This window comes from Sceloporus occidentalis, unplaced genomic scaffold (genome assembly GCF_023333645.1).
Source record: "Sceloporus occidentalis isolate IW3139 unplaced genomic scaffold, rSceOcc1.0.p SCAF_5, whole genome shotgun sequence".
Taxonomy (NCBI): Eukaryota; Metazoa; Chordata; class Lepidosauria; order Squamata; family Phrynosomatidae; genus Sceloporus; species Sceloporus occidentalis.
In genome coordinates, this window is record NW_028316985.1 from 159,706,182 (window position 1) to 159,720,184 (window position 14,003).

The 14,003-nt window shown below is 38.4% G+C and overlaps 1 protein-coding gene across 12 annotated transcripts in view; it reads right to left on the minus strand.

Annotated features, from left to right (window-relative positions):
* ANK2 (ankyrin 2) overlaps positions 1-14,003 on the minus strand; it is a 404,131-nt gene that overhangs the window by 132,495 nt on the left and 257,633 nt on the right. For all 12 annotated transcript variants that reach the window (XM_089525944.1, XM_089525945.1, XM_089525937.1 and 9 more), the window contains one exon: positions 3,018-3,116. In XM_089525944.1, coding sequence (XP_089382070.1) covers positions 3,018-3,116 — 99 coding nt within the window. The remainder of the gene's footprint in view (positions 1-3,017; positions 3,117-14,003) is intronic.

The following is a 14,003-nucleotide window of genomic DNA, read 5'->3' on the forward strand; positions in this document are numbered from 1 at the left end:
GTAGAATGCCCTTTGGTAGGTTTATGCCATACCACAGCAGGTGTCAAATGAAGGAATTGATAAGGGACCACTTCACATTGCCTGACTGCTAAAAGTGGAAAAGCATTGTGGGGATATACAAAGTTCTCCATGTAGAAATACTTGTCCATTCTATTCCTATAGCAGATGTTAACACCACAGTAGGATAAATTAACACAGAGTGATGGAATTTTAGAATGTAGAGCTAGTTATAGTTTGTTTCTATTACTTTATTTGTATCTTGCCTTTCTCCCACCATAGGACTACAAATTGCAGTATTCTATTGACATGCAATTGATTGTTAAGCTTCTATCTAGCTGTCTCTTCCAACTCTATGATTCTATGTACCCGTCTTTTACATACGTGAACTTTATTCAAGCCACATATGCCTTGAATATAATTGACTGTAGTATTTGTTTTCAACATATTGATATGCATATGATTGTTGCGTGTTCACTTGTGTATTACTGGTATTTTGCAATACTATTCCTACTGTATTTCTTCATTTATTTAGATTTGCAATTCCTTTTCCTTCTTGCAGTCTGGTTCTTTGTGGCACTCCTGTGTAATCATCTATTACACTGCAGCTCCTTTTTTCCCCTGTTCTTACATAGAAAACTGACAGATAACTGAAATCCAGAACAAGATCTTTATTTCAGACTATTCATTCTTCCTAAAGATTCAGGTGGCATACCCACTGGCCTAAAACGCCGATTGGGATGCGAATTAAGGGGGCATCATTCCCATTTAACCCCAAATCCGATCTGCATTGCCCCGGAATTGTTCCCATTCAGTTTCAAATCTGATTTCGGTTTTATTGTATAATCTGGATTATATGCCTATAAACCAGTTTTTTAAAATAGTAGGTTTTAACGTGGATTATTTTTGCTCCTGGGGTCCGATTCGCAGTGTCCGATTGGGAACGACAAGGGTGTCTGATTCGGGAACCTGGAGATGGGAGGAGCAGCGCTCAAGGGGCTGGCCTGGGGGTGTCACCCTCTTTGTTCTCTTTCTGCATTCACATAGCCTTTACCTCAGTGGACTGCAACCTCCCCTCTGCTCCACATTCATAGACCAATGTGTGAGGAGAGCCATTGAACACCATTTTTAACTATTATTTTTTCTTTTTCTGCCTCTGCCTGAGCCCTTGAGCAGCAGATGGGCTTTGCAGGACATCCCTACTTGATCACCCCCAGACAGCCCAGGGAGCAATGGGGCAGGCAAAGGGATTTGGGGGAATGGAGGCTCCTTCTCTCTTTCACAGAGGAACTATGGGAAGACACAGGAGAGCCTGGACACCCAGGGATCTGAGAGGGGGATTGAGCCTTCTCTTCTCTCTTCCCCAAAGAGTCTCTCCCCACTGAAGCCCACTGCCTTTCCCCTTTGATCTGATTTACCAAGCCTGGGCTTTGGATGCAGAGTCTCTCTCCACTGAAACAGTAGGTTTTGTGTGTGTGTGTGTGTGTGTGTGTGTGTGTATATATTTCTAAAGTAAATTATAAAGTAACAACTTTTTTAATTTATGAAAAAACCCTCTGTATTTCAAAACCCATTGTAGAAATAATACAGTTTGAGACCCCTTAACCTGCCCTGGCTCAGTACTAAGGAACTATGGGAACTATTGTGTTTGTGAGACATTTATCCTCCTCTGCCAGAGAGTGCTGGTGCCATAATAAACTACCATTCTCAGGATTCCCTAGCACTGAGTTATGGCAGTTAACATGGGGAGACACAGAAGAGCAAGGGGTTTAGGACAAATAGAGGCTCCTTCTAGTATGGGGAGACACAACAGAAGAGTCTTGGATGCAGCCGATTTTCATTGGCTGCCCCCCCCCCAAAAAAACCAAGACTTGTGACGTCTGAAGCCTACACACTTGATTGACAGCTTGCAGACACAAATCGAAACGGGGAGCAAATTAATTCGCTTTAAAATAAAGCGATTTAAAATAAATGGGAACGAAAATAGGGTCTAAATGAATCGAGGTAATTTGCCCATTTTCGTAATGGAAACGATGGAAAAAAATCGAATTATTCCCAGAACATAATCTGAATCAGAATCGCGCCAATATAATCCATTTTATCTGCCAAGTGCGAACACCCCCTCAGGCTTGTAATCTCAAAGAGCTCTTAGTTCTATCTATGGAGATTGTCACACACATTCTTCTCCTGAGCTGGGCACAGGTGTAAACCACTTAAAAACGCATGTTTTCACATGCCCCCATGCCCAGCTCAGAGGCACTGCATACCTGATCCAGACTTCTCTGGATCTAAATAAATGAAGAAATGGGATAGGAATAATATTAATATAGTAGTGCAAAATATCCAGTAATACACAAGTGAACACTCAACATCCATTTTTAAGCAGTTTATGTCTATGCCCAGCTCGGGAGAAAAATGTGTGCGATAGTTTTTATAGTCACTAGAGCACAAGTGGCTTCATTGCCTTTTATCAGCTTAGGACAATGATCAGAGTTGAAAACCATGTGTTTGAAGTTACTGCATTTCCTGAAATCTCAGATCAACCAGCTTCACTTTGGCTCAACATTTTCATTAGTCTAGAAACCCACATCTATATTTCATCAGTTGCTGCCAGTTTTGATCCCACCCATGTATATACGTGAAGGCTATGTGCTTTTTGTTCTTGCCCCATGTGCATAATTGTTTAAAATGAGCTTTGTTTGTTAAATCATTTCAGTTCTTGTATGCTAATAACATATTTCCAATCAATTATTCTGTCAGTGGATTCCATATCCCCCCCCCCCTTTTTTTTTTTACAGGTGAAATATCATCCTAAATTAAGAGTAGATAGTGCTGGAGAAGACAAAGCTTAAACCTCTTTCCATCTCAACTGGTCTTCCATTGGGACTACTGTTCATAAAGTGTATCAGGGGAAACAAAGAAATGCGTACATGTAGTCTGTAGACTAGCCTTCATGGTATTTTAGAGAAAAGAAATTAGAAACATCTGTTTTGTTTCATTTTTTAATCCAAGTACTGTACCTCAGTAGCAGTGCTCTGATTGGCTCCATTTTCCAGAAGGTATTTCACTACTTCAATGTGATTTTCTTGGGCTGCCATGTATAAAGGTGTAAAGCCATTCTGGAGGAAGCACAACAGAAAATATTGCAGTAAGCAATAACAAATAAACAATATATAGAAAGATAGCAATAAAAAAAGCAAATCCAAACTTTAACAAGTGCTATATGTTGGGGAAAATCAGGTAGAATTCTAAAGAAAACAACTGTTCTGCTGCAAAATTCATAGTATGTAAAAATAGTTTTATTGTTTTAATGGATGGCATACACTGTAAAATACATACATCGAGTGCTACATCAATACCAGACACTGAAAGGACTCTTGTCTTGGCAAATAATACCTTAAGGACAGGGTGACCAGATATCCTCCTTTTCCATGATATCTCCTACCTTTCAACCTTCTGTCTAGTAGGAATTCCAAAATGCCCTCCATTCTGAGCATGACTAAGAATAAGCTTATATTTATATCAGTGATTTTAGCTTTCATTTGGTAATTTCCTACATTTTTCTTGAATGTCCTACATTTTACAGTGCCTTTTCTTCCTTTGAGGTTGTGACATCTGGTCACGCTGATTAAGGAGCATAATATAGCCTCTTTAGATCAGTTACAGTGCAAAATATTTTGAGCCCTTTGCAGCCCTCCAGATGTTAATAACCTACAATTCACAGCAGCCTTAGCCAGCAAAGGAGTTCAACAACAACTGAAGGATTGCACAATCCTCATTCCAGTATTAAAGCATGAAAGCAAGGGGGTTCAGTATTCTCTTGATATTATTTATAATTGATTTTTATATTATTATTATTATTATTATTATTATTATTATTATTGATTTGGTATTCACTAGAAACATTCATTATTCTACCACTTTCTTTTTATGAACGTTGAGAGTGTTAAACTTGTAATGCAGTTTTATTAGCAGTGATGAAGAAAGGAAGACATCTATTTCTTTATTCATCACATACTAATACAAATGTATTAGTATTTGTATTAGTGTTTGATGGATTTTATTTATCACTGAACTGAGATCACCGGACACCGCCATAAAACCATGGCCTCAAGTGAAACTGCATATTCACTTGAATATTCAGTACATATTCAGTATATTCCGGTCCTCCAGGGCAGATGATTGGTTCAGCTGCCCTGGAGGAGGAGTCTCCTGGTCAGGTGGTACTGAGGGCGGGGCTTAGGCCTATATAGTTTACTATATAGTAATTCAGTAGAATTCTAAAACAGTGCATCAAGCGTATGACTTTTTAAGAATAGCTAGGTCAAATAGCTAATAATATTTGATGGATTTTAAAAGGAAGTAAAACCTTTGATCTTGATGATAATGAGAGACAGAAAATCAATTTTAGTAGATGTTCTGATCAACAGAATATCATAATATTATGAAGGAGTACCAATACAAATAACTTAATAGGAGTGTTATATTCGAATCCCCAGGGATTGCTTGGATGTGATCACGAAAGAAGTCAATAAAACTCTCATTAGTCTGATTTCAACATTCTCACAATGACATAGTTTTCAGACAATAGTCCTGAATAACATATTAATAAAGTAAAAAATATAATATGCCAACATTTAATGTATTTCAGTAACTACAATTTTATAAAAGATCACAATTGCATGTATTTTAGCAGACATTTTTTTTCATCCCTTTAGCTTGATTCAACTACTATGAACAACTAAGAGGCAAATAACAACAATCTAGAACACCTTACTGGTTACATCTTATTGACTTTAGAATTGTACTATATATACATTGTACTATATAAAAGCACAGAAGAACACATATTATGCTTTTGACTATCTCACTATATAGAAAGCTGATTACATGAATTCAAAGTGGCCAAATTATCTTTGTAAGAGCAAGTCCTGAGCAGAAAGCCATTTATATAATCAGTTACGCGTCTTTATATTTATTTCAGGATCATTACACAGGTCGAACATTTGTATTTTAATATATGTATTATATAGAAATGTTTACATGATGACAGTTCCAAATGTTTTGAGTCTTTTGGTCACATTTATGTTCTGTTTTTCACAGTCAAATGGGCCTTATTATCAACTCAGTGAACAGCAATCAAATGTGTGGTATAAATTCAGTTTCAAAGTCCTACATGTAGAGAAGGGCCCAGGCTTGCTTCCCCAAGCATATGCCAACTTATTTTGTCTCCAGTAACATGTACATGTTAATTAAAAATAATCCATAAAGCAGATGCATTAGCATACCAACTGAGTGTTCCATCATTTCAAATGTCAGCACTGGCCACATCCTAGGTCAATAGCACCATATACACAATATCCTTCCCACACAAACAGCAGGTTTTTCTTGCTCTGATGCAGGATGAAGTCTCCACGGTTTGATAAAACCTGGAATTCACACCATTATAAAGGGCCAATGGCATGTTGTTGTCGTTGTTGCCGCTGCTGTTGTGTTATTTCTGGCATTTCTGACTTACGACTACCTGAGGGGGCTTTCTGGCAGAATATGTTAAGAAGAAGGTTTACTTTTGCTTTCCTCTGAGGCTGAGAGAGTGTAGCTTGCCCAACATCACCCAGTGGGTTTCTATGGCTGATCAGGGATTCAAACCCTGTTCTCCCAGTGTCCTAGTCTGATGGCTTCAATGATCTGAAAAGTTACTGGCAGGAAATATGGTGATGTTGGGAGTTTCATTTGTATACATTTGAAGATTTAAAAAGCAGAGATCAACCTGGGGAGGGTACCTTCTTCATCTCATATGGACAACAATCCTAGGTCCCACCTTAGAGATAGGATAGATACACTGTGCTGAAGCAAATCAACTGAAATTGTATTGTGTTGCATATCCTTTACAATCAAAGGAAGTTAGAAATTCATTAGCATGTCAATAAACTTCCCTTGCATTTTCCTTCTAAGGTCCGAAGGCAAAGTACCATATATGCTCATGTATAAGTTGGCCTCATGTATAAGTCAAGGGCAGGTTTGGGGGTCCAAAATTATGGACAAAATCATTAATTTACTTGTTATAGTTTTTCCTCAAGTCAAAGATTTTTTTGGGGGAAAACATACACAAGCATGGGTGGCAGTGACACTGTGAAAATCACAAAGTCTATGCTGCTTTACGATGGTGAGAAAGGAAGGCCCAGAATACTTATTAAAGGAGTCTCATCTGGCCACATTCCCAATGACTCTCTGTCTATGGGGAGCAATAAATGTTATAAAAGAAAAGTGGTAAAATTTGGTTCTTCGTTTTGAATGGAAGAGCCAAGGGAAGATAAGAGTAAATAAGGGATGACAAAGTGATACAACCCCTTGACTCCCCCCTCTCTCCCCCCCCCAAAAAAATCCACAGTAGCACAGAAAAGAACACTGACAAAAATACTGAACAGTAGCATTTGCAGAAGTCTTGATAATATATTATGCCATATATTACAATTCATTTGCATGCCATAGTCTCAGAAAAAAGCCTATTTTAGAAACAGGACATGACCTCACTTTGCCTGTCATGCATTTGATAAAGAGGGCATAAATGCAATAGCTAGCTATTATAATTAAGGAGTGATGTCATGCCCAGCCTGGAGGACAACTTGGAGGACTCAGAGGATGAGCCAAAGCCTCTGGGACCTGAATGAAGTGAGACTTTTGAGAAGTTGACAGTGATGGATGTGGTGAAATGAAAACCAGAGGTGATGAGGCAGACAGAAGGGAACTGGAGCAAGGGAGAAGGAGATCTCAGACCCAAATACTACCTTTCTATCCCTTTACACATCCAAATTTATTTTATTTTGCCTCTAACAGTATAGAGATTTCAGGGAGGCAAGCCATTTGTGCAAAATTATATTAACTCTTTATTTTTAACTGTTACAACAGGAAACTCTATAATAATACTTACAGTAGAATGGTTTACTTAAGTCTAGGTTGCAAATCAAACAAATATTACTTCTATTGAGACTTATGCTCTTAAAATTCAGTGACATCATGAAAGGGCAAGCATGATCAGGATTCTACAAACTTTTATTTTTCAGCATGCCCCGGAGCATTATTCTCAGCTGTACTATAAATAAATGCCTCATAAGAGGATTTTATCTCAACAGGAGAGATTCTCTTTTCCTCTCTATGGGGGTGAGTTAAGGACATAATGCCTACTTAATAAAAGCAACTCACATTTCTTGAGACTTCGAATAGCCATTAGGTGTTTTTTTTTTCCTTATATATTTTTGGGTTCTTGTTTTGAGCTTCTAATTAATATTTTATAAGAGGGGAAAAGAACAGTAACAAAAATAAAACTATTGTCAGATACGCAGATTTGATTTTACAGGGCAGAGTATTTGAAAAAGAAATTCCATTTTGTTGACTTCATGGTAGTCCCATTTAGGCAGTTTGTAACTGAGTAAGGACATGAGGAAGAGGTACATGCTGGCTTTTCTCCTTTCATTGTCTGTTCTTCTTACCTAGAAAATTGCTTTCTGAAAAGAAAAGCTTGTTCTGCATGTGATGTCATACTTCAGGGTCTAGTTGTGGTCTGCCCACAGATTTGGACACAGAGGTCCAACACACACTAGAAATAATCCAGTTTGAGACCCCTTTAACTGCCGTGGCTCAATGCTAGGGAATTCTGGGAAGTGTAGTTTTGCAAGATGTTTAGCCTTCTGTATCAGGGAGCTCTGGTGCCACAATAAACTACAATTCCCAGGATTCCCTAGTATTGAGCCAGGGCAGTTAAAGCAACCTAAAACTGGATTATTTCTGCAGTGTGTTTTGGACTTGTGCAGCCAACACAGGAGCCACTGGGATCAGATACCACCTCTGAACCAGCTATGGCCACTCTGACCAGATGGCCTCCTTTTCTAGGACATGTTCTACCTTTCAACCTTCTGTCCAGGAGGAATTCCAATATGTCTTCCATTTCTGAGCGTGATTAAGTAACTAAAAAGCCCACTGAGAAACGCCACATATGCTGTTCCTCTTTGAAAGATTTGTCTATTTGGCAGCCTGTGCTCACTGCAAATACAGGGGCATGATGGATCCTTCCAAAGTTCTTTTTTCCTAGGAGTAGCAGCAAGCAAGTTTTACTTCCAGAGTTCAGGGTACATTTCTTTCTCTGCTTGGAAAAGGGCAGCAAACGTGTTAGGCAATGGGTTGCTTGACGATGCAATGCAAATGTTGAAAGGGTTTTCCCCTTAAGTTCAGCAAATGAAAGAACTAATTTAAATGTAGCTTCAGTCCAGGATTTGTTGCTAGTGATGTATAATTTCAAGCATTTATCCTGCTCAGAGTTCTATAAGTATACTGCAAGCCAACAAGGCATTTTAACAAAGAAAAATTCTTCAGAAAAATACAGTTTGTTACATAATGAAATATCATATATGTAATATAGCTGTAAATACAGCATATGAAATGAATTTAGATTTATGTTCATGCTTTTTAGATTTTATATTGTAATGTCCTCCTTTATGGTTATGGCATCTGGTCACCCCGGCCATGCCTGATGCCCTTGAGACAAACCAAGTGAGCTAGCCATGCTTGACATGCCTGAGCTCACCACATATGACACCCTGGAGCTTCCCAGAGTACAACAGGTTTTCCAGCTCTAGGAGCAAAATGGAGCTTTGCAATAGAGCTGGTAGATGCCAAGAGTGTGCTTGGCAAAAGATCCTAAAGAGGAGGCAAAGCACAGAGTGCCAGACTTTAAGGCAGGGGTAGGCAACCTGCGGCCTGCGGGCTGGATGCGGCCCGGCGAGGCCTTGGGACCGGCCCCAGCCCGGTCCTGCCGCCGAGGCCTTTGGGGGGCAATTGTCTATAGAAGCCTCAGAAACATGCATTTATATTAACATTTTTTTAAAAAATCAGCAAATTTTTTCACGTGTCCTCCATTTTTTTAAAAAAAGTGTCTTCCATTTGAAAATTTTGTCCTACATTTGTCCTGGTTTATTTATATATTTATTTATTTATTTTAAATTATTTAATTATTATTTTTTTTGGCTTCGGCCCCCCAGTTGTCTGAGAGACAGCAACCCGGTCCCTGCCTCAAAAAGATTGCCTACCCCTGCTTTAAGGCTTCCCAGTTGGTAAAACCTGGAAAGCATAGTTCTGGACCAAAGAATCATTGATTCAGCTTCATCCACTTCTGGAACAAAATGGTCACTTTGAGCTTTCCTTGCTGCTGCCTTCACAGACCTTCTGGACCACCCTGAATAAAACATATAATGGGTCTTCACATGATTCAGAATAAAGAGCTTTCAGCAGAAATGACAATGGAGACTTATAAACCCCTACTCACATTTTTAAATTAACCTCTGAACAAAGCTTGGAAGATTATTTTCTAAAATGTTATTTGTTTCTGATACTTGTAACAGTATTTAAACAGTATTTGTTTTCAATTGAGACATATTATGATACTTAAGAACAATCCTGCTGCAATGTTTGTTGCTTTTGTTACTTTTTCAGGGGAGAAATGAAACATACTTTTTAAAAGAAACAAGAAAACAATACTGATTGCACCAAAAATTTCATTGTCACTCATTATTCTATTTTGGAAATGTAGATTCATGGTGCCCTTGCTACCAAATTGTCACTTGTTCTTTCTAATTCTTGTGTCTACGGTAAATAGATGTTTTGTCAAATGTGTATAGGAGATGAGAGTTGTGCTTATGAAAACCGCAAGAAAGCTGTAGGAAGATTCTTCCCAGCTGGAGATGTTAAGGGATAAGTGGAATTTTATGTAAAACAATTCACACCATGAAGAGAGAAATTAATTTTTAATGTTTGTAGGGCTGACCTGAAATGATCTGCTCAATTCATCATCTCCTTTTAAGATGGGAAATGGGAGCAGGGAGAATAATTGTTTTTTGGGGAGGAGAAGTAACATTCTTTGATTTTTTTTTTCTCATATGGGTGCTGTTCTGGTGGCTAGTGCCTTGCTTCCTTATTTTCTCTTTACTTTTCTTTGTTACAAATCTGGATCAATGTGCCATAGATTGCATCATGATCAGCAAATGTAGCAGTTTCTATCTAGCTTTCATAATGAGGGGGGGGGGGGGAAGAGGGGAAAGAAGCCATTACAGTAAGCACTGTCTTCCATGAAACAATTTGCCATATTTTATATCTCAACATTAATCAAGCAACCTATTTGGGAGAGACTGAAATGTCCACTATCAAGTCAAACTAATTCCAACAGTCCTAGTGCAGCCCAACTCAAGGCAGCAATCTGGCTATTTGACATGCCTTTTAATCACAATTCTATTTAATGTGCATCTTTGAAGATATGATCAACAGGAACGTGTTTTGATATTGCTGTTTTGACTAATTACTTACAAATCATCATCATCAACAATAATAATAATAATCTATCTTTGCCATAGAAAGTTAGTTTTAGTGAAAACTAAATTCTAACTTATTAATAATCAATGGGCCTGAACACAGACAGACCAAAATAAAGCTGCTTCAGGTCTCTTTGGAGATATGCTGTTTAAATGACACACACATTTTAAGAGGCCAGAAGCTGCACCAAAGCTCTGCTCCAGTCCTTAGGACTGGAATGTGGCTTTGACATGGTTTCTGGTCTCTTAGGACGCATACATCATTTAAATAGCATATCTCCAAAGTGACCCGAAGCAGCTTTATTTTGGCCTGTCTGTTCAGGCCCAATAATTATTGTATTGATTACTTTCTGAAACTGAAAGTTTGTTATTTATTCATTTAATATCCTTCTTTTTTCCTGAATGGGATTCAAAGTAGCTTGTAGTACAAATATAACAGAACATCTAAAACTGTATGAAATATAGAGCCTGAAAAGACAGGACAAAATAAAGTTGCTTTGGGTCACTTTGGAGGTATGCTGTTTAAATGACACACGCATCTTAAGAGGCCAGAAGTTGCACCAAAGTTGTGTTTCAGTCCTGAGGACTGGAGTGCAGGTTTGGTGCAGCTTCTGGCCTTTTAAGGTGTGTGTGTCATTTAAACAGCATACCTACAAAGTGACCCGAAGCAGCTTTATTTTGGCCTGTCTGTTCAGGCCCATAGACACTTTAAAAAGCATTAAATAGTACATTCACTTAAAACACTGGTTTTAAGACGTTAAAAATGAAAACAATTAAAACACTTAAAATACACATTGGACTGTTACAGACTGCCAAAATAAAGCTGCTTCAGGTCTCTTTGGAGATATGCTATTTAAATGATGCATGGGTCCTAAGAGTCCGGAGGTTGTGCCAAAGCCACACTCCATTCCTAAGCACTGGAGTGCAGCTTTGGTGCAGCTTCCGGATTCTTAGGATGCATGCATCATTTAAACAGCATACTTCCAAAGAGACCCGAAGCAGCTTTATTTTGGCAGTCAGTAACAAGCCATTGTAAATTAAAACAGCACACCCAAATATCACTACCCTTTTGGTTGTTTCAACAATTGGGTTATATACTCCCTTAAAAAGTATATATAGAATATTGTGATTTAAGATTGCTTCAAAGGTAGACTACATCTCCTATACTGCCTGTTACATGTAACTGCAATATTATTTTAATGGGAAATAATGCACAATAATGCACTAGAATGCCTGTCATTTAATGCCTGAGCCTGGTGGTCTTTATTCTCTGAGTCAATTCTATTTGCATCAGAATTCAGGAACCCAACATCTGCTACACTGACTGTAAGACAGTGCCTGGAACATTTAGTGCTACCGATAACAGGCTGAAAAACTAGAATATATCATCACATGCACCCTATAAAGGTGGTATTTTATTTTTGGCACTTTCCTCCTCTAAAACTGGATGTTGTAAAATATGTGGCAAAGTCAAATTATAATATTTTTATATTGGAAAGATGACACTGCATCTAAGCTAGCTCTGCCTTCCAAGCCTAGTACCTTCCAGATGTCATTGACTTCAGCTGCCACTATCCCTGACCACAGACCATGGTGGCTGGGGCTAATGGAAGTTGTACTTCAAAACACTTGGAGGGCATCATGTCAGGAAAGGTTGAATTCAACTGAACAAAACTGGAGAATTAAAGTCTGTGGTAATTATTTAATCAGGGCAGGAAAAAAACCAATTTGTTAGCCTTGTGAGCTACAACAGCTTTCTCTAACCTTTACTGCTGAATTTAGAGACATAGCCATGTTAGTCTGGAAAATAAGTATGCAAAGGGATTTTGCAGCAACTTTGAAAGTAACTGTGCAAAAGAAGTTGTAGCATGAGCTTTCATAGACTTGCACTTGAGGAAGAAGACCACATCTACAAAAGCTCATGCTAATAACCTCTTTCTCACAGTCTCAAATATCACCAAGAGCCCTCTGCATATTTTATGACTGAATTACAGCACTGTAGTTTAAAGACTACACCAGCACTGTATCTTTTTTCTGTTCTAGAGCATTAAAGTGCAGGGTTACAATCCAAATATAAAGGGCCTTAAATTTTGCCCCGGGCTATGGTCCCAATTCAGATTGGGCACATTATGCTATGAGTCATTTCTTTTGGTCATTCGTTTTCAATAAAGGCATGGTGAGCATGGCGACTCTTATCTGGATTGGCACCATGGCACTGACATGTTAAAATCTCTCTATCCCAAATGTATAGTTTTGATTCATACTGTAGCCCTGGACACACCCTAGAGCAAAACAAAAACAAAAACCAACATCCCAACTGGCTACATTTTAGGCTAATGTCTGCTCTGACCTTCAGTTAAGAAGTGTGTGTCTTCAAATTGCCTGCTGACTTATGGCGACCCCATTAATTTCATAAAGATTACTTAGGCAAAGAATACTCAAATGTAGTTTTATACAGCAGAATAAATCAGGGTTTGTGTGGCTATTTTAAAACAGATATCCCACTTCCCATCAAACACACCAGACTTTTTTAAAAATGAAAATACAAAGCCTGCTTAGCTCCTTGCTTACATCCTGTTTCATTGGCTGTTTTTTATACAGGAATCAGTAGTGCTTAACCACAGCAAGAATTCATTTATGAATCTACCTTAGTTCAAAACAATTTGGTAGCTTCCACACTAATGTAAATCCCAACTCAGTAACATCCCAGTGTATGAGACATTCCTGCTGCCTTATTGAATCTGTGTTGCCAAAATTTGTGACTCTCTAAAACTGGCCTTCACCTGTTTTCACTAAGCTTGTTAGTGTTCGCATGGTGTGGTGGTTTGAGTGTTGGACTACAATTTTGGAGAACAGGGTTTGATTCCCTGCTCTGCCATGTAAACCCACTGGTTGACCTTGGGCAACTCTCAGCCCCAGAAAATCCTATGATAAGATCACCTTATGGTCACCAAAAATCAGAAATGATTTGAAGGCAAACAACAACAACAATAGGCTTTCAGAAGTGTAGCTATGCGGGAATGACAAAATGAGGGTTTTGCCCTCCAAATAAGAATTCTGCCATACAAATGGAAAATTACTTTTCTCCTCAAATTCCTAGCACAGCAGTAACATAAAACATCCACTGAGCATTTACAAATACAGCTTAAGTGTTCAAAGAGAAGGGCCAGGCAAAATGACCAAGAGAATGCCAACACAGCAAATATGATAGCTCTAGGTGTGAATGATTTTTGGTATCTCTCGCTCTGCAATGCTAGAAATTTGACAACTGAAGCAAAATCTCACTGGGGTGCCACATTCTCATCTGATGCAGCAATGCCCTCATTTTGCCTCCTCTTTTGTTCTTACACCCCCAACATACAATACAGTATTTCACTAATATGCCAATTTAGCCTGAGTCAGATCTGAAGACAGCTGTTTTTCACTGGCTGTAGATAAAGGAACATCGGGTGTGAGATAGGCCTTAAGGCACAAGTAATTCAAGAGTGCATTGAGAGCATTTAAGAAGATGCAAGCACATGTTACCTATGGTGAAAAAGAGGACATTCAGATCTAAAAGAAGGAAATGTTGTAATATCTTCCACAGTTTGTGTTTATACTGATTGTTAATTTGTGTGCATTCTGTCCTTGTCATTGAAACAAACAATA